The sequence below is a fragment of the Rhamphochromis longiceps genome, linkage group LG4 (genome assembly GCF_057381845.1).
Source record: "Rhamphochromis longiceps isolate RC_006_pf linkage group LG4, R_longiceps_female_GT1.1, whole genome shotgun sequence".
Classification (NCBI taxonomy): Eukaryota; Metazoa; Chordata; class Actinopteri; order Cichliformes; family Cichlidae; genus Rhamphochromis; species Rhamphochromis longiceps.
In genome coordinates, this window is record NC_140560.1 from 24,066,094 (window position 1) to 24,091,520 (window position 25,427).

General features: G+C 42.6%; 2 protein-coding genes across 3 annotated transcripts in view; both read right to left on the reverse strand.

Moving 5' to 3' along the window:
- The window catches only part of adcy9b (adenylate cyclase 9b), a 42,218-nt gene extending 34,193 nt beyond the window's left edge, over positions 1–8,025 (reverse strand). Inside the window, exon 1 of the mRNA XM_085403978.1 lies at positions 4,458–8,025. Coding sequence (XP_085260104.1) covers positions 4,458–6,270 — 1,813 coding nt within the window. The 5' untranslated portion in view covers positions 6,271–8,025. The remainder of the gene's footprint in view (positions 1–4,457) is intronic.
- Positions 8,026–10,673: 2,648 nt separating this feature from the next.
- Positions 10,674–24,469, reverse strand: srlb (sarcalumenin b). 2 transcript variants are annotated; one of them, XM_085403979.1, is made up of 7 exons: positions 24,324–24,469; positions 16,209–16,304; positions 15,885–15,980; positions 15,129–15,164; positions 14,032–14,148; positions 13,550–13,783; positions 10,674–13,454 (listed from the first exon to the last, which is right to left on the reverse strand). In XM_085403979.1, the coding sequence occupies exons 1-7, from the start codon at positions 24,379–24,381 to the stop codon at positions 12,643–12,645; spliced, it is 1,449 nt and encodes a 482-aa protein (XP_085260105.1). In that variant the 5' UTR covers positions 24,382–24,469; the 3' UTR covers positions 10,674–12,642. The 2 variants fall into 2 exon arrangements, with proteins under 2 accessions (XP_085260105.1, XP_085260106.1); XM_085403980.1 differs by lacking the exon at positions 15,129–15,164.
- Between the last annotated feature and the right edge of the window lie 958 nt (positions 24,470–25,427).

Genomic DNA, 25,427 nt, shown 5'->3' on the forward strand with positions numbered 1-25,427 from the left:
GAAATATTGTGCAATTTGCTGAGTGACCGTAGCTCCCTATAGAACAGCACAGGGGTACAGACATGGGAAAGCTAATATGTACATGTGCACGAGTTAACCAAAACAAAAATAACTGTCAATAACTCGTAAATGTTAAAGGATATTAATAGAGCTGGAGACACAGACATTTTGCAAATTGGTTTTGGTCTTTGCTAAAAAAAAATCAATTATACCGTAATGTAGCTAATCAATTCTTAGCAAGGGGTAAAGGCGGTGCTACAAATTCACAAAATAAAGAGACATGTTGCCTTCTGCATACAAACCCTGGTTATTTTCATTTGATATCTACACGACATCAAACCCTGTCTGGTTGCTGTTGTCTCCCTTGTTTCCTCATCACAAACACACACGGCTATGACAGCCTCATTATAAGCAATCAATATCATTTGCTGTGATAAAAAGGGCTGGCAGGGAGACGGCCGATGCGTTCCGTGGTCGGGATAACAACAGGCCAGTGAGGGAAGATATGACGATGGAGAATTACTAACATTAATCACTTTAGCCAAGGAGATTACCCAGTCTTGCTTAATTAGAAATCTCCCTCAGGGCACAGAGATGAAAACAGGGTGAGAGAAGGTAATGCTGTACGTAGCTGCCCGACACAGCTTCGCTCAGCAATATGACTTATTAAAAGGTCACGAACATGCTAAACCTCGAGGCAGCTGGTTAGTGAGAACGCTGTAATGAGTATTCTTGGTAAGAGCCTATTGTACAAAAGAGCTATCAGAGGTTCAAATTAGGTGAAGTGGAGCAACTGCTTCTCATTTTGCTTCATTTCTTTTTAAAAAAAACATTCATTTATGTACTTTTGGACACAAGTAGTTGTTCTCTTCGTACTAATATGTAGTAGGGTGGAGTTTTGTTTGAGGACACACGCACTGTTGGTGCTCTTGTAGTTTGGTGGCTGTGTAGGACAGTTTGTGTTGTCACAACAACTTGGAGGGTACCCAGACATCTGCAGAGTTTTTCACACCCAGGCAGACCCTTTCACAGTCATGAGCAGGGAAAGCACATCACTGGCTTTCAATATTTTGCCAAAAGTATTCACTCACCCAGCCAGATCATTGAATTCAGGTGTTCCAAACCCTTCCATGGCCACAGGTGTATAAACTCAAGCAGCTAAGCATGCAGACTGCCTCTACAAACATTTGTAAGAAAATGGGTTGCTCTTATTCACCCAGTGAATTCCAGCATGGTACCGTGACAGGATACCACCTGTGCAGCAAGTCAAGTCACCGAGGTGAACTTGCACACCCAGCAGTTATACAGCAAAGTTATTGTCTGCCAGGGAGGCATTGTTTGTCTGTTTGAGAGATAGGCCCAGCTTAGAAGCGATTAACATTTGAATCCAGATCTGGAGCCAGCATCTTTTGGAAGGATTGTGGGCAGTGCTATACATGGACATGATGTAGTGCCCCCAGGACTGGACCTGCATCTTTTGTGAATGGCGACAACATGAGTTTGACCAATATAAATAAGCCCATGAATGTGGGTCATTAGACTTGGCTCTGCTGTGTCTGTCTGCTCTCTGGTGCTGAGCAGGCACTGTGCAGTAGGTTTTTAGAGCTACTGGGTTGAAAACACATGCCTTCCCGTCTTCTGAAAAAGCTGTGACAGCTCCAAAGATTACTAAGAAACTCTATAAAGCTGAAGGGACCTTCAATTTAAGATGATAAATCCCTGCGGGTTTGTTACTAACAATCATTTTCCATCTTTTTCATTATAAGAGTATCTATCAGAAGTGTTTTCACTAACTATCCAAAGCAGTGTGGGCATTACTTGTGACAGCTGTAACTACTAGTTGCTCACATGTAATATTGTTGAAGTTGTGGAGATTAAGACATGAATTGGTTATGAAAGCAATAACTTCATTCTTACTGTAGTATGTGCAATCCTCAGTAAGCATCAGCCAAAAATAAAAAACAACGTTATTTTTTCCCAGGAAACAATGGCTTCTTGAAAAAGAGAAGAGCAATGTTTTGTGTGGCGATTCTGTCATCAGCAGAAAAATAACAAGGCCACACCGACAGTCTCCTCCAAAGGGATAATCTTCTGCAGGTCCCATCATTCTGCATTGCGCACAAAGGAAAGACGTATGCAGGTACTTTTCTGGGGAAATGGAGCCAAATATAGCTTTTCCAGTAAGAAAAAGTAACAAACAAAAAGCATAGATAGCTACGTGATAAAAAGCCTGTATGTTTGTTTATAGAAGAATCATATCATAATATCCTTCCAGCAAACCGTGTTATGATTTATGGTAAGGCTCCAACTGCCTATGAATACTATTTTTAAATTATGCAATTAAGACGCAAATCCTCTAAAAAATGCCATAAAGTAATGAGCAATATATATTTAATTGTTATATGTCCTCTAAAGTGAGGATTTGCTCCTTTTTTTTTCCTCGTGGCAGTCAAACTGAATATTTCAGGGGTAGACTTGCAACTTGATGTTGCAGATCATCACTTTTGCCTTGACCAAACTAATTTCATGATATTTTTCAGCATTTCTACAGACTAATATTTGATTATTGTTGAATTTTGTTAGATTTAATTTTGTTTTGCTTAGAAAAAACACACCTTCAGGTTTTTGACTCCTTGCTAGATAAGACAGGCATCGCCACGTCACCTTAGAAACACAGTAGCAGGTATTTCTGTCAAAGGTGTCTCAAGTGCAACGAAAACAATTAGAGGCTCATAATAAACTGTAATATCCGCATTACTTACAAGAACAGGATGCAAACTCGGCCCCAATTTCATCACTTTCTTCCTAAAACTCCTCACTACTGAGGTTTAGAGCTGAGGAGGGAACAGGACGCAGCTGTAAAACTCAACTGTCCACACGTGGCTGCCCTCCGTATGAACCTTCCTTTTTTTACAATGAACCATAAACAGCTTATATTAAAAGCAGCTCGATATAAATAAGAGGATATAAACTTGGAAGTAGGCACGTTTTGGTCAGAAACCCACCTCCAACTTATAGTGCAATTGCAAAAAAACCCAGAAACTAAAACATTACACTAACTCAAAAAGTGCTTCAAAGATACATAAAAGACAGCCAGACGGCGATCGCTGTCTAGGTCGGAGAAATTTACTTCTGAGTCAAGCAACAGGAACCAGACTCAGACACAATCCATGCTTGGCTGCAGTGGTACCCAAGAGATTTACACAGAGTGAGCTAGACAGCGGAGGGAATTTTACAGCGCTGGAGAACAACTTTCTCCTGACAGCCAGCTCTGTCACTGGCATAGGAAACCTACAGGATGAAGATAAATCTTATGGGGGGAAGTGAATACATGGAGGCATGAAAGGAGGCATGAATAAGGGGAAAAGAAGAGGCGAATAGGGCGATAGCACTCTGGATAAGACATTTATCTTCAGAATAAAAATAAAAGAAGCATAAGAGCAAGAGTGGTAGTCGCTCATTAATCTAAAAGATGAGAGGAAAATGCAGGCCTATAAATCGGCCCTGCCGCCTGGTAAACAAAGGGCACTTTCAGTCGCTCCTTTTCCTTGACTGATCCCAGCACTGATCTCTGGGGGGAAATGATGTGTATATAAATACACTGATAATTTATGCGCCCAAATTATTAATGTCTACATTTGAATTGCTAATTTGTGCTCACACTAATTCCTGCCTAAAATGCACTGGACAAAATCTGACATGCAGCCTTCAAGGCAGCACAGTGAAGCAAAAATAAACCCAAAATGCTAATTCAAAAGGGCAGATGAACACCATCTGCAATACCTTAGTCAGACACTTTCACTTCACTTACAATGGCTGATAATGGATCAGAAAGCCTTAAATGACGAGAAGAGCAGTTAAGCCAACATTTAGTCACACTGAGGCGTTTTGCATAAATGCATCATATAAAAAAAGCCTCCAGTCGAGCAGCATAAAAGACAAGATAGAGGGCTGAGGATATAGCTGCAGGCAAATCTCTTTTAGAAAAGGTGACAGTTGCATTAAGTTGTAAAGCAATCCCAGAGGTTCAGGGCAAGGTAACGGGAACGCAACACACTGAGGACGTCTGGAAGGCAATGTAATTGAAGAAGAGAACAAAGAGCAGGGAAGGACGGGAAAGAAGATGGCGTCTGTCTGTGATAGAGTCACATAGTACCAGTGCCACAGAGGGCACTGATAACACACTCAAAGCCCTGCCAGCCCATCAGGTATAATACATGATGCTTAAACTCCGTTCTGACCTTGACCAATGCAAATGCTTCCTCACAAGTGCTTTGATTCACCTGGAGGGTGAAATAGTAATATGCTGGCGTGAGCACACATTTCCTCTGTGGGTAGGGTAAAAGTATTAGAACACATCGACTTTAATGCCGATGAACCGACAGCCAATCTACAATAAAGCAGATCGAAAAGCAACAAATGTTTTTCACTCTACTTTATCATTTCTTCTCACTTACCTTTGAGCTGGTCAGCCACCACACTCTGTCCTATTCTCTCCATGACCTGTCCGTCCTCATGCTGGTAGCGTTCATCCAGGAATTTGGCAGTGGCGTGTGATAGGTGCACCTTCCCAGCAACGCCTAGTTGCTCCATCAGGTTGGCCAGGTTGACATCGTTTGACCAAACGTCGAACTTGAAGCGCTTCATGCCCAGGATGCCGCACAGTACGGTGCCAGTGTGGACTCCCACCCTCATGTTCACCATCTCCCGCTTCTCCTGGCAGAACTGTTCAATAGCCTGAATCATGCCCAGGCCCATCTCCACACAGCAATAGGCGTGATCTGGTCGGGGCTCGGGACACCCGGCCACACAGTAGTAACAGTCTCCTAGAGTGCTGATCTTTTCACAGCCGGTGAGCTCACAAAGTCTATCAAATCGTCCGAACAAGTCATTAAGAAGTCCAACGAGGGCATGAGCAGATTTGTTGGCAGACATTTTGGTGAAGCCCACAATATCTGCAAAAAGGATGCTGACAGGCTCCATCCGTTTCATGTTGAAGGGCCTGAAGATGATCTGGCCTCGGGGGATGGAGGTTTTCTTGCGTTTATTGTTTTTAGGGCTGGAGATGGCAGCAGCAGCCCCGCTGGTGGAGTAACGTTTAACAGAATGATCACCTATGTCGTCATCGCCCTGCTTCATGAGCTCATCAGCCACGATTCTGGGCATAACAGAGTGGATCATTCGTTCCTTCAAGGCTTTCTCCACTTCCAGGTCTTTGCCGTGCATGATAGCTTGTCCGACCTTAAGGAAGGTGCTCCGCGACCGCACCTCAGACATGATGAACAGGTGCATACCGATGGCGTGAGCGCAGAGATGAAGCAAGGCTTTTGCTGGGCCCAACCACCTTAGAGTATCCCAATCTGATGGGGCGGCTAAGCTCCACTTCTCGCCTACCTGAGTCAGTTGCAGCCATCCCAAACTCTCAAAAAAGATGGAGTAGAGAAACCCAAGGAGGACAGAGGCATAGAGACGAACGTGGAGGACGCTATATAGCAACAGAAGAACCTCAATGCAAAGGGAGAAGGTGCCTACAGGAGAAAGACAGGGACACCAGTTGCTATCTCCCACAAATTTTTCATATGACATGTTGTATGTGGTCCCTATTCCACTGAATTCTTCCACATCAAGTGTAGGTGCTGGAGACTCAGGGTCCTTGAAGCCAGATGTCTGAATCTGGGGGGCCAGGGTCAGTATGAAGGTTACAAGGATGAGGAGCAGAGATGCTTGGTTGTAGCAGCGAGAGTACAGTTTGGTAAACGTTAAGAGGAAGAGGAGGAAGCAGAAAAGGAGGAAGGAAGCAGTGGGGACGAGAAAAGCAACCCTATCACAGCGGGAAGGGTTGGCAGCAAAGTAAACTCCCCAGAGTAAAGCAGCTGCTAGGAGGTAAAAAAGCACAAAACGGAAGCGTCTCTGGGTCTGAGGGAAACACCGTTCTCTACAGGCCTCCTCCAGGATAGAAGAGTCAAACTTTGGGTCCCAGAAATGGCCGGCAGATCTCTCAAAAAGCTGTGGCATCTTTTTGTGAGAACGAAAACTCTTGACCACCGGCCTCCTCAATCCGGACTCCCCAGAGCTACAGCTAGAGGAAATGCTGTACTTGCAGTGCTTGGCTCCACCAATGAAGCCTCCCCCGATTGAACCCAGCGGCCCGCCTCCATGCTTGTGTTTGACACTACTGCCAATTCTCACCGAGACGCCTCCATCTCCACTTGAGTCACAGCTCACTTCTGTGTTGTGAGGCAACAGTTGCTGATGCTGGGGGGATGCCATGTTTTCTTCTAATCTATCAAAAAGAAAAAAATTACAAAAAACCCAAAAACTAGGCAGAAGGCACAGTTATTTCTCGGGAAACACAAATGAAGTAAGGCAAAAAGTTGTGGCCACACAGTATGATTGTTCAATCTTTAGAATTTTTTTTTTTTAAAAAGGAAGGGTTGGGGAAAAAGTTTGAGAGAAAAATCACACTCTGTGCTCTGGCTGCAGAAACACCAGCAGACCATCCAAAGTTTCTGAGTAGTTCATTTCTGCCATTCTTGACGTCAATCCCTGCATTCCTCTACATTCCCGATGTTTTGACTCGACGCACTTGAAACTGCAAGGTTCACCCAGTGCCTCCTCTGCCGAGGCAGCCAGCTCTTTGCTTCATTCATTGGAAACTATTTGGCCAAACGGACAGAATTACACAATACTGTGAGTACAGGGAAATGCTGAAAAATACACACATACACACACAAATAGGACTGAGAGGATAAGTTATTTTAAGGTGCTCTCAAAATGTGTCTAAAAAACCCAGATTCAATTCTGTCAAGTTGTTTTGTACTCTGTGTTTGCTCAGCCCGCTTTCATTGCTGGTGCGTGTCCAATTCCGCTTATCCACTCAGTTACCCACGCTTGTACTTCCATACACGTCGATGTCAAGTGAACTAAACCATGTGAAGTTTACATGACTGAGCAAAACTTCATCCAGGGCCAGTCGGACGCAGTGGTTCGAGCTTTTGTCGTTTGCTGTGTCGATCCAAAAGGTCAGCGGTTAAAATTAAGGCGTAGGTTAACACCGGATACAGGGATCATGCCACTTGAGTTTTTATTTTTATACCCCCACGCTCCTTGCCGCAGGGCCTAATCGCCAACACACTCATGGACGGCGCCCCGTCCTCGCCTGGCTTTCCACTCCAGAGTCTCCACAGTCACTGCGTCTCCGAACTCGGCAGATATTTTGTGCACGGAGTTCTGCAGGAGCGAGATGCGATGCGAATGAACTATTCGGCGTTACTGCAAGAGCTCAGACGGCAATGACCACTCCACAGATTCGCGCGCCTCTCAAGGCTATAGCCCAGCCAGTCTTAAATCAGTGTTTTGTTAGCGCTGCTTTGGTATTCACATCCAAACTGTGGCCAATTCATCGTCAGTGCGCCCCAAGAAGGAAAATATCCAGATTGTCTTAATATCCTGACCATTCCCGGCTGTGTGGTGTCTCAGACGGAAATCTGCGAAGACAAACAGACCCCTGGAGCAGGCAGCGTGAAGTCCAGTCCTTCCTGGTATATGAAGTAAAGTTTGCCCACGACAGCTTGGTCCCCCCTGTAATCGCCAGACGACGAAAGCCCCGGAGAAAGTAGGGCTAATTAAAAGGTCTCCACCTCCTCCCCACTCCCCCCAGTAGCACAGTCCCACAGGCTAAAGCACAGCGCTGCCTTCATACGGCCACTTTGATTAATTGGGCAGGATACAAAGAATATCGTCATACCTCCAGGTGATTCAAGATTCAAATGATAGGCTAGATTAGGGCTGCTGCTGCACCGTCCTGCCTTTCCATCCCTTGTGCCGTCCACAGTGAGAGATAGAATTGTCCTATTACCGGGTTATCTGATCACAATTTGTGTGCCGCACCGGCGTCTACACGTGCGCAAAAACGCTGTGCGCGCAATCCAGGCGCAGCGGGCAACACGGTGGCAGCAGCAGCCGCCACCATCTTCTGTCTCTGTGCGCTTCCAGCCGTCCAGCCGAGAGAAGTGTGTGTGTGTGTGTGTGTGTGTGTGTGTAAGAGGGAGAAAGAAAGAAAGTGACGCCAGAATAAATACCATATCACGTCCCCTCTCTCCTTTCAAAATAAAAACCCAAATGTGCCTTTTATAGTTGTTTAAAAAAAGGCACAGAGTCATAATAATCCATGTATTAGCATGTATTACATGGTCAATATAACACATACTTTCTACAACAACCTTTTTATAGGGTCACCTTAAAATACTCTGTTAGCATGAAACTACAAAAGAAAGCTTCAGCAAACAAATTTGTGGTTTTTAAGTAAACCCATAATCATTCAGACCCTTTATTTTCTTTCGGGATTTTGTTGTTGTTGTTGTTTGTTTGATTTATTTTGTGTGTTTAAATAAAATTAAAAAAAATTTTTTTAGCTTCAACAAAAAAAAGAAAGAAAGAAAGAAAGAAAGAAAGAAAGAAAGAAAGAAAGAAAGAAAGAAAGAAAGAAAGAAAGAAAGAAAGAAAAGAAAAGTAAATGCTATCCATAAGTCAAAATCTCAGGTTATTATTGTAGAATTTAGAGTTTATAAAACAAATTCTTAAGTTATTTTCTCATAAGTTTGATCTAGTAAGTTGAAAACTTAAGATAATACTGCAAAACGCAAATTTCTACCTATAAGTGGCATCTTTCAAATTTATGTTTTATGTTCAAGGTTCAAGGTTCTTTATTTGTCACATGCATAGTTATACAAGTATAACACACAGTGAAATGTAGCCTGACACGCTCCTCGACATGTGCAAAAAAATTGGGGGGGGTAGAGGAAAAACAATATATATAAATATTGGGGCGATTGTGGCTCAAGAGTTGGGAGTTCGCCTTGTAATCGGAAGGTTGCCGGTTCGAGCCCCGGCTTGGACAGTCTCGGTCGTTGTGTCCTTGGGCAAGACACTTCACCCGTTGCCTACTGGTGGTGGTCAGAGGGCCCGGTGGCGCCAGTGTCCGGCAGCCTCGCCTCTGTCAGTGCGCCCCAGGGTGGCTGTGGCTACAATGTAGCTTGCCATCACCAGTGTGTGAATGTGTGTGTGAATGGGTGGATGACTGGATATGTAAAGCGCTTTGGGGTCCTTAGGGACTAGTAAAGCGCTATATAAATACAGGCCATTTACCATATATATATATATATACATTGGGTGAATGTGCAGTAGTAGCAGTAGCAGCATGTTAAACTTGTTTTAATGTATCTATTTCTTCTTCTTGTTCCTATTATTAGTATTTATTTATTATTTATTTTTGGCGGAAACGAGCTTCCATACATAAGAGACTGTTTCCTTAGAGGCTCTTGTCAACCAATTTGGAGCTTCACTCTACACACGCTAAAAGAATCTACTTTTAACGATCTTCTATTTTGAAAATCCCTCTCTCTTCTTCCGTTTTGATGGTCACCATCGACTTGACGCTGCGAGCAGAGTAGACGAAAAGAGGGGTTGAGTGAGGGGAGGGCTACAGTGCAGGAACGTGTACGCACTTGATAAAAAGCAATAGAGTGAAATGTAGCGAGCACGCATTTTAGGGAAGGGGTGGGGATGTATGTTTTTAATGGCACTCAGCGAAACTCCATATGTTCAGTTCGTGACAAAGCCCCCTACCCTCCTCTCTTTTCTGCTGCTCTATACCATTAAAAATAATAGAATAAACACTTTATCATTTAAGGACACTACATTTAGTCTAATATGAGAGTAGAAGAAGTCTTAATTAGAAGACACCTGGATATATACAGAGTATCTTCAAATAAACAGCAGAATAGGAGCACTGATATCTAATTCTGAATACTTCATTTAAGGCAGACTATGAGAAATGAAGGCTACAGAGTGTGCAGCCAAACTGAATGAAGAACCTGCAGGTTTAATGTTCTATTATTTATTTATTCAGCAGCCTGACAGAAATATTAAGCAGCTGGCCTCTGTAGTCAGCAAGGAGCTTCGCTGTATTTTGAAAGCACCCCCAGAGGGAACCGCGCTACCTTCTTGCATTCCACCTTCGTGCATGGGAACAAACAAAACTCTGTCTTTAATTGGGAGAATAAGAACATTTACTGTGATTTTAAAGTGGTGAGCTGGAATTCTCTTGATTTATTCATAAACCACTGTATCAGTTTTAATCTTCTGCGAATATTTCAACGCTCGCAGAAGAGTTGGAGTTCACTCACAGAGAAGCTCACGTGGGTTCATATGACTGTATAAAGGGGGATTTTGGTGCATGTGTCAAAACTTGAGGCAATTTACATCACACACACACATCCACAGACACACTCACATACATGCCCCCCCTCCCCCCCTCACTCCCACAGTCACGACAAACTGTTGGTGCATTGCAGCTGTGGAACACAAAAAGCATGCTTTCAAAAAGTGGGAGATCAGACCTGTTCAGATGTTGGTGTAAGAGAGACAAAAGGAACAGAGCGAGACGTTATACAGACAAATGTATGGAGACAAGATGGAGAAACAGGAAATGTGCAAGTCCAAGATGTAATCTCAGCAAATTTTCTTGTTTGAGTCCAAAGATTGATCATTTTATTTGAATAACCACAAAGTTTCACTGCTTGGTCCATCAGAAATCTTTATTCTTGATGGTCAAGCTTGCAAAAATTAGGCCAAGATTAACTTAAATATTTTTTTTAAAAAGGAAAAAAAAGTGAATCAACAACTACTTTAATGGGATGCACATCCATTCAATATCTAATTCACAGGTAAATGAAGATAAATTACACTCAAGTACACAAAAAAATAAATAAAATGCAAGCACCTAATGTTACGAAGCCTGAGCGATCAATCCCACTATAAACTTTTGCCAGTGGTCTGCATTTTCTTTCCTCTTTTTACACAGCTCTCTCTAGTGGCCATGTTCTGAATCTGCAGTGTAAACATACTAAACACCCTGTGCAGCACTTACACTCAAACTGAAAAGTTAATCAAAGTTAAGCTTATTTGGAGGTTATGTTTGCTATATTCTTTTGAATCATGCTTCAGAGTTTAGTTGGGAAAAGCAGCAGGGGTGTTAGTGAGGCAGGACACGTGGAGGAAACAGGAAGTGCGCTTGGCCATGAGTCAACTTTAGTTTTTTGTTGGGTTAGCTTAGAACCACCTACCTGTTCTTTACGATTTAGGGCTTTGTGTATGAAGCACTCTTGTAAAAAATTTGGAAAAATATACTGAATCAGCTCAGCACCCACACTGGAAGCAACGAGCCTGGCTCTGTCAGAAGCTGCTAACCCTAACACATTTGATCTTTTGTCTTTTACAACTTATAAAGCCAAAGAAAAAGAAATAACATGCTAAGGTGTGCAGAGACTCCACAAAGCTGAAGCCAACAAGCAAAATATCCATTGTTCAATGCCCAGACTGTCCAAGTGTGTTTAGGACATCTATTGAGGCACAGTACACAGGAACTTGCGGTAAAAGCTACCTTCTGCTTTCCTTCTCTCCATAGAGGTCAGGGGTCAACTCATGAGTCCTCCTTTACCTCCATCTCACATTTTTTTATTTTCTTTTTTTTGCAAGCTGGGAAATCTGCAAAGATCGACCACACTTTGGCAGCACTTTTCAAAATTTTGCAGCAGAGGTGTGTGCGTGTGTGTGTGTAAATATCTCTCTCTCTAATATATATATATATATATTAGAGCCTCATTCATATGTTATTTTTTTATGATCACTTAAAAGAAAGGGCTGAGAAGCTTATCACTGAGGGGAAAATAAACGCTAACACAGCATTTAAATTCTGCTGAAAGCAAATTTATAGACTCAAACAAAAAAAAACAAAACAAAACAAAGAAAGAGTAACAACAGTTACAAGCAGAGTAAACACACCCACTCTGCACTGAAGACTCTGACCTTTGATCCCTGACCCCTGCTATTCTCAGAGGTTGTCAACAACCAAGACTGGCGAGCATACAAAATTACGAGGAAAAATAACCAAAACAAAAAAACAGCCACATGTGTTGCAGGTGTCAGTAACACAAGGGACTATTGCTTGTGTCAGAGAGAAAATGCATGCACCTTTTGTGATGTCGAACATGCAGTGTTAATCTAATTCAAAAGCAAAGGTTTGGATGTCTAGCTCTGTGTGGCACCCACACAAGGGGCTACTTCAAAAACAGCTTCCTGAAGCGTGTGGAATTAACCTGCTGCAATGCAATTCTCACAAGTTGTCCAACACACATTTCTGTTTCCACTTTTTTCCTTTATTCACATACAAGGGAGCTGGTATTTGACTTTTTTTGTTCAGGATTTAAACTTTTTATTCCTTCTCATTTAATCTTTCCCATTTCCTCTTTTATTCACATCATTGATTTCCCAATCCCAAAGTCCCAGACAGTCCAGAGTGGTTGTGCAAGGGAGAGAGGCATGTTCTCATTTCTTCAGCACTTGTATCCTTAAGCTGCCTTTATCGATGACCCCTCCCGCTATCTCTTTCAATCCTACGGACATTAAATGCACCTCCCCTTAAACTCCTGAGAAAAAAAAAAAGGAAAGAAAAAAGCATCTTCTCGCCTCTGTCTCCATTAGTGATACAAGCGTTCTGACAAAAAGCAGGGTTGGCATCGACCAGACCCTTTCTCTTCACCTTCACCTTCTCCTTTCTACCTTTAGAGTATTTTGTGTTCCTCAGTTCTTTCGGTAACGATTCTTTGGCTTCTCACCACAGCCGGTGGCCTCGCAGGAGGACAGGCCAGGCTGCTTGCCAGAGTTAATGCTGCTCAGAAGGGCAGGCAACTCAGTGGTGATTGCCTTCTCAATCTTATCAAGCAGACAGCCTCCGATGTAGGAGCACTGAGCTGACAGAGGCTTGAAGTTGGTGATAGGGTTGATGCCAAAGAAGTCACGGTAAGCGTCGCGGTTAGGCAGGTCAAATTTGCTGACGTTGGTCTTGGCTAGGATGGATTTGAAAATGTAAAACTTGTCTGGGTCATCTACAATTTCCTGGAAGACTAACTCGGGATCACTGAAGAAGCTCATCTTCTCTTTAAAGGTCTGGACGTAGCGGTCTACCAGCAAGCCGTGGATGCGTACACGGATACCGTGCTGGCGGATGAAGGCAATCTTATTCTCCATGCGGTTTTCGATCACCTGATTGAGATCCTCCAGAAGAGAGATCTCCTCTCGCTTGAAGAGCTCCCGGCTGGTGTCAGGTGCATAGTCATATGGCCAGAAGGAACTGACATAGACACGGGGAGGCTCAGTGACATTGATGAGGGGAGCTAAGCTCCAGAAGAGCGCTCCGTAAACTCTCATTAAGTCCTGGGTGGCCAGGTTGTCAGCCTTGTTCAGGATGATGCGAATCTGTGACTCACGACCCTTCAACTGCCTGAAGAGCATCTCTAGCTCCAGACCAACATCCAGCTTGGTGGGGTCAAACACGACAAAGATCAGGTCAGCACGGTCAATGAACCACTGACAGACATCATTGAAAGGATAGCCTAAATGGGAGAAAAGCACAGGTCATAAAGAGCTATACGCAGTTGATTTGTGGTATCTGAAAATCAAAACCTGAGAGCGAGCTTCTTGAGTTTACCTCTTTCCTGCTGTTTCCGGTTCTCAATAATTCCCGGTGTATCTACAAACGTCACACGCTCCAAAAGCTTGTGGGGCATCTCAATACCAATCAGCTTTTCAAGAAAGTTTTGACCAAACTTCTCCAGGGGAGAGAAGGAGCGCGAGCTGTCAGCCGCCATAACGATACCCTCAACAGAGCGGATCTTTTCCCCGTGCATAATAACTGTAAATTCAGAGGTAGTAGGCTCAGCTCCTGCAGAAGGACATCACAGAGGAAGAGAGGAAGAGATTAGCATTGTGGAGGAGAAGCAGATGGGAAAACACACTGAACCTCAGTAAGATGTAAAGCACCCAGTTCTCCAGTCAACTCCCCATCTGATGTAGATTTAGCAACAACTGCACTTTTCACCTTGCCTTTTTTCCCCCCATCAGCGCTGGATTTCAGAACTTAACGTTATTTACTGCTAATTTACAAAATAAAAAATAACATCTTTATGGTACCTGTGTAGAGCTGATAGGGGTGGTCATGCAAGCCCAGGAGGTAATTGATCATGGAGGACTTTCCTACACTCCACGGTCCCAGGAATAGCACCATGGGCTTGGAGGTAATCTCTCCATCTGTTTAGGGCAAGAAGAAACAACACTGATTAAATTATCAGCAGTGTGGTGAAATCATCATCTAGCCAGTCATCTAATCAACCATCTATCCGAAAGGTCTCCCTGCATATCTGTTTATTTATTTTTTTCACTGAAGAGCACATCTGAACAGCACTGCCAATCCAGAGCACAGGGCACATTTTACAAGACTTAAGAAGGAAGGACAGAAACATGTTGTAAAGCTGTTAGGGTGTTTAATAGCATAAAGGAAATTCATTAAAATGCAGCAGCCATAATCTCATGACACACGATAAAGTTTTATACTCTGACAAAGAGACTCGACGGGTCTAGCACAAGCTGTGTGTCTCGTAGCTGTTGTGAGTGGACATGGTGTTTGGGTGGCTGGGTGCAATGTACTACAATGCAACTGACTGATGGAAAAATAGCATTAAAAAAGGGAAAGGAGAAAGAATAAACAAAAAAGCAGACATTAAGCATCACTCCTGGTGCTACTGGAATTTAAAATGATAAAAAATAATAATATTAAAAAATAAAGTGAAAAAGTAAACCAGTTCACTCCTAGCTGAACACTGACCACCCTCTCCCACCAGTGTCCCCTCCTCAAACCTCTGTATCCTTTGTTAAAACCAAAGCTGCACATGCAACCCCATTTATATAAATATATATATATTGTTTTTACAAAGTAATGGTAAGTCATTTTTTAAAAAGTTTAAATAATGTGCAATTTAAACATTATCACACTTAAAGTATGTTAAGAGTGTTTTTACTTCTCTTTTTATTCACTCTCCGTAAAATGAAGCTTTCACCCATGGATCACTTTTGACTACACCTCAGTCATATCGAGTGTCGTCCAAAGTGAAACGTGCTTGAAATTTTGCAACCCACTCAGGGCAAATGTATGAAGACAAATAAGGGGTTGAAAGGAAAGGGCCGAGCACTGCAGGCACTGCCATGCACAGGTAAGCTCTGGCCACACCCACCTGTGGCTGAGTCCCCCAGGGTTCTTCCCGGGTAGGCTGTTAGATGAGGGGTGGAAGAGGGAGTGGAGGGGATGGGGATGAGTGGAAGACAGGAGAGGGTGGAGTATAGAGAAGTGAAGGGAAACAGGAGGTGGAGGAAAGCTCAGTGAGGGAGTGATGTTTCTACAAGCAACATGGAGGGATAAAGTAAAAATGTACATAAACAGGTGGGAGATCCAGGCTGGAGTCTAATCCCATATTTGACCTGCGAAGTGTCAAACAGATGGAGGACATGCCCGTGTAGTCAGGTGATGGGGGGGGGGGATTTACTCCCATCTTTAAAACGCACATATGCATTGAAAATAGAAGTTGATTTTTTTTTTTTTTTTGCATGCAGGCCTGAAAAGCCACAAGAGGGCGATAACTTTATTTCATTGTAGGAAAGTGGGGTTTTCTGGGCAGTTCAGTGTACAGCTTGGAGTGTTGAGTCCACTGTAAAGAAACAGGGAACAGTGCAATGTTTAACAGAAGGGGTAAAAAAAGACACTACCCTTCTTACTTTTATAATCCCACCCTTAAACCTGATATAAAGAGAGGCTACAGGTAATTTCCAAAGGAGAACATATTGCTGTTAATGCATCAGTTGGAGGTGTAAAGATGCTGTGTTTTTGCAAACAAGTCAACAAATCAGTTACTAAAGCAACTCAAACAGAAAACTCCACACCAACAGGAGAAAGTGAAGCAAAGTGAAGCTGCAGCCGGTGAGCTCGGTGATACCTGAGATCTCGTGCTGCCTCAGTTCGTTGTACTTGTAGGCCTGCTCCATCGGCTTGATGGACGTATGGTAGATCTTCCGCAACCTCTCCAGAGCCGCTGAAGAAAAAGGAGACCAGAGATGATCAAAAGGATGTTAGTAAGGTAAATAAGGTAAACAGTGTTTTCTTTGGATACACTGTTTGTTTTAAATAGCATAAAAATCCTATTGACTTGTCATATTTAGTTTGCTCCCCCAAAAGTGTTAAAGGGAAATCAGGTGGAAAAAAATTAAGAAAATTAAAGCAGTCAGATTTGTAACATGCCTCTTTCACCTTCAATCCTCACCTGCATAGTCTCCTGCTTTTTCCTCCATTGCAAGCCGCAGCGTCTCATCGATGTGAGATCTGTCTCTAAGGACGGAGGTAACATCTTCTTCTTCTTCTGCAGAAACATCACAAACATCAACAGCAAATTCAGTTTGTTTCAAGACCTCAGCGTATGCCTTAAATGGCCAGCTTGATATTTTAAGAAAATAAACATGGGAGGTCTGATTTGTTCAACGGCAGTTTAATAAAGAAGCAGACACTGGGTTTGTTGACAGGTGCCATGCCATGTTTATTAAAGCTTTGCTATTACATGACGGTCTGTCTGGCCAAAGATCAGTGAAAAGAAAGACTTGACTGATTTTGTAGTGGATGCAAATAAATAAAATGTTTTAATGTGAGCCTTGTATAAAGGCATTATATGGAAGAAAACAAAAAAAAATAAAATCAGCAATTCAATGATTTTTGCTGTATTTTCAGATTTTAACAAGTCAAGTTAGGAAATTAAAGCACCTAAACTCCCCCCGCACAATCCACCAACTAAACACTTTCGATTTGTAGTTATTAGTATCTAAATATTCCCTTTTTAGATTACATTTTTTTGCATGACTATTCATTGAGGGCAAATATTTTTTGATGTAGTAGAAGCTCTCAACTGACACACCAACTGTTGGTTAAGTGAACTAAATAGTAGCCCATCTAAGGTATTGACATTCTAACCAACCCCCCTTTAAATGGAATATAGTTGCTAAGTTAGCATTTACATTCAGATGTAGGTCCTGCATGTCAATATACACATTTTAACTGAGCTATAAGCTTATTTCATGTCCGTGTATGAGCGTGTGTGTAAGAGAGAAAGAATGACCAAGAGAAAATATTTGCTCACCAGTCATGTCCACTTTTGAACATGTCGGATTACTTAGATCACAGCTCTTAGTACAATCAGGTCTTAATTTAGAAAGCAAATGCTGAAAATAAACAAAGACATGTGTTTGGCATCAGCGCGGGCTATATAACAACAGCAAAGATAAGGCAGACTGACAGAGAGAGGGACTTCCCCGGTTTCGTAACAGACGAGGAGGAGAACTCAAAGCCGGACTGAGTGTTCCCAACAATAATATACATGAGACAATGGTGTGCAATCCTCTGTCTTTTCTCATCTATATTTATCCACCAATCACAGGCTCATCAGGCTGTGAGGCCTGTCCTTGTGTGCCCAGGCCTCAGTACAGACCCCTTCCACAACGCCTCCCACACGCCAACCTGCCACAAGATATATATAGCAGCAATTGGGAAGTCTTCCTGGTTCACACTTCCATGCCCTGGGAGCTTATGGGTCTGAGCATCCAAGCTACCAGACACCCCCTTAACAGAACTGTTAAAGAATTTTAAAGGTATTTAAGAGTGTGGAAGATTGACTCTGATATAGGAGCACCTGTTGAATTATTAACTGCAATCATTTAGTTGTAAATAAGACTGTGGAAAGCACAGAATATTGATCTTGTTCTTAAACCAATTACATGCATACCTTCTGCCAGCAAATTCAGTTTACTGGCGCTGATAAGTTCAAAATGTTTTAAGCAGCACAGAGAAAAATGAATATAAGCTCATATAATCGCCTGCACTTTACCTGACTTTCTCAGTAAAAATACACAATTTTATTGCAGTTATATAAAACTAACACCACTTGCACAGAGGATCAGAAAAAGAATGAAAAGTTGGTTCAGTCGCTGGCGGCACAACCCTCTGATCTCAGCTGGTGTCTGTGAAGAAATAATCGTATCCTGGCATTTATGTAATGCTCCTGAAAAAGTGACTGGGGGTAGAGCAGAGGTGCTCAAATGGGAAGGTAAAAAAACTTCCAGACTAGAACTGCAGACACATCATTTCATGTACAGTGTTGAATAATGTAAGATCCTCTCAGTCCGTCTGTTATTGTGAAATAAGTGGCGTTTCTCACAGATACTGACACACTTTTTGAGAAAGTTGATTGGCTGTAAGTTGTGGGTGGAGTGAGTAAAAATCAGAAGGTGACTTAAATATTCTTTGAAAAACTCAACTATAGTTCCTCCAACTCTCTGGTGTCACCATAGACCATATTCATCAGCAATGTTCTCTCAAACAGAAAGCTTTCTTTCAGAAATAATATTTAAAAATGCCTCCTTTTTAAAATGTCAAAACCAAAACTGCAGAGCAAAGTCACATATCAGATGTTCTTTTAAACATCTGATAAACATCACCCCCTCAGAGGGCAGTGCTGCTGCAGCATCCTGCGCCACAGCCTCGAGTAAAGCCACCGGCCATGTGGTGAATGACTTCTAGTGTTTCTGGCCAAGCGTCAGAATGGCACGTCGCTTTGGATGAATCCAACGCTGCATCAAATGACAAGTAAAATCATCCGAAGGCCTGTTTGTTTACAAGCCTCAAGCAAACTTATGTTTATATTTATGAGCCTCGAGGCTTGTAAATCGACTCTTTCACTGAAATGAACTGAGTTCAATATAAATGTTTCTCATTCATGAAAAATGCAGCCCGCATTTTCTGATCACAGAAATCCAATTGGAGCATTTCAGTATGTGCACATACAAAAACAATAAACGACCACAAAAGACCCCCGGAATTACAAATCTCTGGGGCTTTAACTGAAACCCGAAAGGTTTCTCCTTTGCTGCGTGGAGGCAGTGACACAGTGCTGATTCTCACCGAGTCAACCTGCTAAAAATAAGCCTGTGTAATGTTTCTGCCGGCACGACGCAAGAACAAGAGAAACCAAAAGGTTAGTAGCCAGAATAAAAGGAGGGTACGAGCAACACTGCTAACCCATATATTGTATGTGGCTACATAGTATCAGGCAGAAAGCCTTCCTTAATCAGCCCATACAATAAAAAATTACATTCATTTCTTGCGTGTGAACTCCTAATGGCAAGTGTGCCCTGTCTTTATTCTAGTGGATTAACACAATGAAAGCAGAGATGCAGTAATGTGAACTCATGCGACTTCCTATGTTGTGACAACACTTTACCCTTTTGTACAGAGAGTACTGTTTTATTTTATTTACTTTTATATGCTCATTACTTTTATCTTAGTTTAGTTTGGTTATTTTATTTATTTGCATTTCAGGAAAGTAAAGAAAATATTGCTCGGCGTAACCACTGTGTTTTGCATGTATATAATACACTTCTTCATTTTTGATTCTGCCAAGTTTAATAATATATAGTGCACATATGCACTAAACACATAGAGGCGAAAGGAGCACTGTTTCATTGGGTTTGGCAGTTTGGAAAAATGCAAGCATTTAGGGAAGAAGTGTTTATTCGAACACATGTTAAACATGTTAAAGACAAATTACATCAAACCTTCTGCAACTTTTTTTCCACAGCGACTTTATAATAAATCGGATTTAGCTCTGACAACAACTACAGCCTGCGCAAAGCTGCTTTTGTTCATGTGACCTTTAGAACACCACTAAGTGATGTCATCTGTTTGTGATCCATGACCGCTTGGTTGCATTTGAATCTGAGCCACATTGCTCCGGTTATCTGAGCAGGTTACAAGTTTTGAATAGAATGTGATCATATTGCAAAATAGAGGGGATGTGCCCTCTGATGAAACCCACCAGAGGGCAGAGAGGGTGATTCCACTTGAGGACTAAAGTGGCTGTCGATGACCAGATCCCATCTCTTCCACACGCCATCACTGCAGTACTACAGGGATTGCTAAAGCCTCTGTAACTTGACTCATCACTCAGAGAAGTCACGTCTTTTAACGCTAGCTCCTCGAGAGGGCCTTAGCGGCTGTGAACTTGTTAACACCTTCCAATCCAGTCGATCCCTAATTAGGACAGAGCTCCGCAAAGATCAGAGAGGTAATGTTGCCCGTGGACAGTGGGCCTTGCATCAGTGCTCAAAATTAACCCTGAAGGTGGCAGGGGAGCTGAACCCTGTCCTCGCTGAGCTCGTTGCCACACAACCGCACCACAGTTTGGAGAAACATTCTGGTGGCGTCGGTACATCCCGCTGAACATCTAAGCCGTCCACTGCGGCAATTATAGGCAGATCTCTTATGACCTACCAGCCATTGGAAACCAGCCTGAAATATGCTTCGCTTTCCTATTTAATTACATTAACCCACAAGGTTAATTTATTTTGACTAAAGAAGATAAATTTAATCCATCTTTAATCTATGCTCTGATTATCCTGATATATGTTGTGGTCTTTTCCAAACACTCAATAAATATTTATGCCCAAAATGCTGATTTTAAGTAATTTGATTACATGTAAATGTTCCATGTAATTTTCTTCCATAAGTACAGTGTAAAATATTCAATTTAATGGAATCTGAACAGATAAAATGTAACTGCTATGCTTTCAATGTATATCAAGCATATTTTCCTTCATGACTGATTATCTGAATAAATAAACCTTTAATACATCAGTCCGTATTTCACTCAAAATTATAGCTTCATGTTTATTGAGGGCAAAGAATCACTTTGTTGAGATTGTGTGCGTGCTGATATGTGCCTGTATATAATGACCATCTGTATAACTGTGGAACCCCCGGGATCATATTATGCTTACAGCACAGTCGAAGTAAATTGAATTAAAGTGAACATGATGAGGGTAGCAGCCCTGGAAACCCCAGTTAAAGGATTTATCCTGCACAAGCAGCCCTAATCTGAAGGCAGAATGTTTCCACCAGAAAGATCCACCGAGAAGCAATGATTCGAGTCAAATTTAAAGAGAAAGAAAAAATGTTTACATGACCAATGGCTTGTAAAGTGCCTCCGCTCTCATTTAAAATTCATGAATGCAATTAAGCAAAACTACTTTCTCACTAGTGCCCATTTCAGAAAGGCAGGAAACATACTTAAACCAAAGCAGATGAATGTGAAAATAAGCCTGCTGCCAGCCTATAAGGATGCCGGTTTCCTCCTTCGGTGAGGGTCAGAGGTGCGAGAGCACAGCTGTGCAGGGTGTGGTGAGAAGATACCACAGATGGCAACAGGTGGCACTGCTTGCAGCTCGTACTCCCACACAGTCAAAAATAGCCCTACAATGGGTCAGAAGATGGACAGAGGAGGGGTGGCAAAATGACTGCTGCCTATTTTAAGGTTTTGACTGTTAGTCAGTTTGGAGACTTTAGAGATATCCTCACCCTACAAACTGACTGTGTAGTACACAGGCTAGCCAAGTGAAAAGCATGATGCATGTAAATTTAAATGTGCTACAAATGCGTGGCTTTGCTTGTATGCGCTAATTAAATTTCTGAAAATATAACAAGTAATGGAATTGAGTGTTTATCACTTAGCAATTATCACTGTTATTGCTTTTCTTTTTTTTTCATTAGTTTTACTATGTCATACAATAATGAACAAGCCACCAAACAGTACCGGGGGGGGTTGCATCAAGGGTAGGGACAGGCTCAAAGAAAGGTTCGAGGGCAAAGGCGCTTTACGCTGGAGTGTTGATCTGATGCCTCAGTCCCTGCTCGCCTGTTTTAGAGCCAGGAAAGGACGTCAGGTGCCCTTGGGGCTGCGCGGCTCGTCTTAAGGAAGCGTGTGTAATAAAGTCACCGAGTATGACTGGCGTGTCCCTTGCACTACGTCCAGCCTAGGGATGTCCTGCGTGCCATTAGAGGAGAATCACATGGAGACCGTGCTCCTTTAACTTTCAGTGTCTCCCCTCTGCAAAGTGAGGAGGCCAAAGATATTTTTACTGAGTGAGGATGGATAGTATTGCCACCAACTATAAACACAGCAGTGTGAAGAAATAGTCTGAAGGACCAAAACGGCTGAAGAACTGTTAGTGCTTATTTAATGTGGGCAGAAATATTCTACACATAGCACTTTTGTCCTTTTTGCTGACTCTCAAGTTCTGAGCGCTGCCTGTTAGACAAGTAATCTTTCTACATTTGCACTAGCGGCTGTTTTAATTCACTACAATTTTACCAATCTCAAGGTACTTTAGATAGTAAAGTGAAATTTTAAGCCTCTTCACAGTTTACCCAAAAGTTTGCTATAATGTAACAAACACAATTGTAGTCCTTGAATGGTCAATCGTAGCCATTCACACAAAACATTCTCTGCCTACAGAGCCTATGTTTCTCAGTACATGCCAACACTGAGCAGTGTCACATCCACATAAGAAACCTGCAACTTCCAGCAGCTTGTTTACGCCGCCAAAAACATAGCTCGTGAAAAGTTTTAGCTTTTTAATGACTGCATGTTAATGTCAGGTGAGAAAAAAATTACTGTTGGTTTATAAGATGTTCACATTGCTGCACATCAGCCGAGTGATATCTAAGCTTAAAAGATGACTTGCATCATTTGGTGTTCTTGCTTTATATCAAAATGTGGATACTCCAATCAATCAGCTAAGGCGATCAATGCTGGCCATGCAATCAGCCGCTTTAGGCTTTTTCCATAAGATTTGACATGATCAGTTTCTGTGTTAATATGTCAGCCCTGATGCAGCCTTCAGGTGTATTTTTTTTAAAAGGATATAAGATTTTCTGGTGGATTAATAAATCTGTATGCTAGGCAGCCTGTGATAAAATGATAGCATATTAACACCACATTGCTTTCGAGGGCGGTTACACCTTCGTGTCCATCCTGTAGAGTTCAGTGGAATTCCTGAGAGTTGACTGAACCAAATAAAAACACCATAATTACACACCGGGACAAAAAGAGTTCATGACTCAGTGTTGCCATACCCTGGGGGTATTTCAACATAAAGTCCTTTTTAGCTCTGCAGCAAAAATCAATACACAGTATGCCTGTGGAAAATATTCACAGACAGGGGGCCACCGTAAGACATCTGCACGAGCCTGCAAAAAAGGGCTCTTCGAAAGCTTGAGCTGCAAGCCACGGCCCGGCCCCTCCAGCCTGGAGAATGCATGTCCCTAAAAGGCCAACTGCTGGGAATAAATTGTGATTGTGACAGTGCAGCAGCTGTGCAGTGTGTCTAAAGGGAAGCATGGAACTGGGAGGGGTGACGATTCAGGAGGGATGGGGAGGGTAGAGGGTCTAGAAGAGGGAGGGAGGAGCTGTAGGGAGAGGGGGGGGGGGGGGGGGGATTTGGGGTTGGGTTTCAGGAGCCCATCCAATCTTAGACACCTGACAGCAGCTTGGAATATGGAGGCCTGGGTCCCGGCTGTGGAGCTGAACGCCACCCCAAGGACGGACAGGGGTGACAGACAAGGGTAACAATACCCGCGCTAGTCCAGCCCCAGAGACCAGTCCGCATTTTTAGAATGGGTAATCTGGGCACAGTTATGGGTGATCAGCTCGCTGTGACATTCAGCTCCATGGGTGCCCTTTGATATAGTTAGGATGTATGTTGTTTTGGTGTTATGGTTGTCATTCTTCAGACTGTAGCAGGTGAAACCGAAGAATGAAGCAAACAGACCGAATTAGCGCGTGCAGAAAAAGCTCAGCGTCCATTCAGGCTCCCACGTGGCCGTTCCCGTCTCCTTGGTTAGACTAAGACTTTCCATCAGCTGGTGCCGTGCATTAGGACAGCTGACATGCTGTCAGTCCACAGTGGAGGCCGAACGGCTTTGAATAATCCCGAACTTCAGAAACTCGCCCAAACGCGATTTGTTCATACATGAAAAGTGACGGCTGTTCCAGTATGCCATGAAACATTTGATTTAATAATGAAGAGCATTAGAAAGAGACAGGTAAATCCACAACTCTGTAACACGTGCCAGCTTTTTAACTATAAACTGGGACAGATTTAAATAGCTTAGCCTGGTGGTAAAGAAAGGCTGGGGTAACATTTCTGTCTGTCTATCCTTATCCTTGGGTGGTGCTGTACTCTGCCTCTAAAAGCCAGTGCCATTTGTGGCCAAACTGACCCTACAATAGACACAAAAACCTACAGGACAGCCTGTTTTCAATAATATGACAGGCCATTTCTGGCCATCCTCTGAATCTTTGAGGAACCATTGAAGTATCAAGCTGACAAAGCAGTCAAATATGGTGCTATTTATTAACCATTCATTAACCCTGCTTCTAAACTTATGCCACATCACCATTTCAATCATCAGCGGTACTTGTACACAAACATTTCTCACGCCCACGGTGCACCAGCTCACCTAAAACAGCAAGTTTTACCAAATTGCTTCTGAATCTTACCTGCTGTGGCCTGCAAAAGCAGCAGAGAGAGGAAACAGATCGAGACTGCACCCTTCATGATGGCTGCCAGGAGAACTCTGATAGTCACACAGACTATATATACCAAGGCAGGAAGGTTAAAGTGCACAGAGAGAGAGAAGAGGTGGGATACAGAGATGGCCAGCTGGTGGAGGGGCTGAGATCTGTGTGTGCTCGAGGTGTTACAGGAGTCTATCGTGCCACAGGGACTCTACATGTGCAAGCAGCTGACTCTTTCTTCTTCTTTTTAGCGGGAGGCTGCAGCTCAGGCCTCGTCATAAGTGCACAAGAGTTGGCTCTATCCTCCATAGCAAATTCACTCAACTCCTCACTAACAATATATATCACATAATTAATGCCAGAGACTTGAAATAGCCACATTTTTTATGTGAATAAGATTTTCACAGATATTAAGTAATATAATTCTTCTTTTTTTAAATTATTCTCATAGTGGATAAATGCCAAATGCATTGAAGTAGCTCAAACTGGGACCTATGCATTCCTTTTCTTGGTGAGTACTTGATTAATAGAGCAACAGGAATCTCTTATCTGTTAGTTAGTTAGCATTGCTCAGCACAAAAGCTGCAAACAGGGAAAAAATATAGGTGCTGCTCTGCTATGATCCGACCAAAACACCATAATTACGAGACTAGCACCTCTCCCAGGAAGTTCACTAATTAAGGAACTGCAGTTTGCTTGTCTAAACCAAATAACAAAGCTGTGTCAGCCAAGAGCTGGAGTATTTGCTGCAATTTGAATGAATAGTACAGCTGTGTCTAAAGAGACTGTCTTCCTCTTATTTAACTAAAGCATTATCAAATTTGAAACAAAAGAAAATAATGACTGTAACAGCTTTACTAACCCATCTCCATGAATTTCTAGATTTAGTAGGCTTAAATGTGCTGCACTGAAGCATTGAAGGGAACTGTCAGACTCTTACTCTGGTAAGGAAGACTTACTTGGCTGCCGTATTGGTTAAAGTAATCACCAAAAGAGAGTGTGAGGGGATGAGAGAGCTGCAGAGAGGGTATGTCGGAAGCATGAGGACCCCTGAGTCAGACTTGAATCCCTGGCACAGCTAAAGGC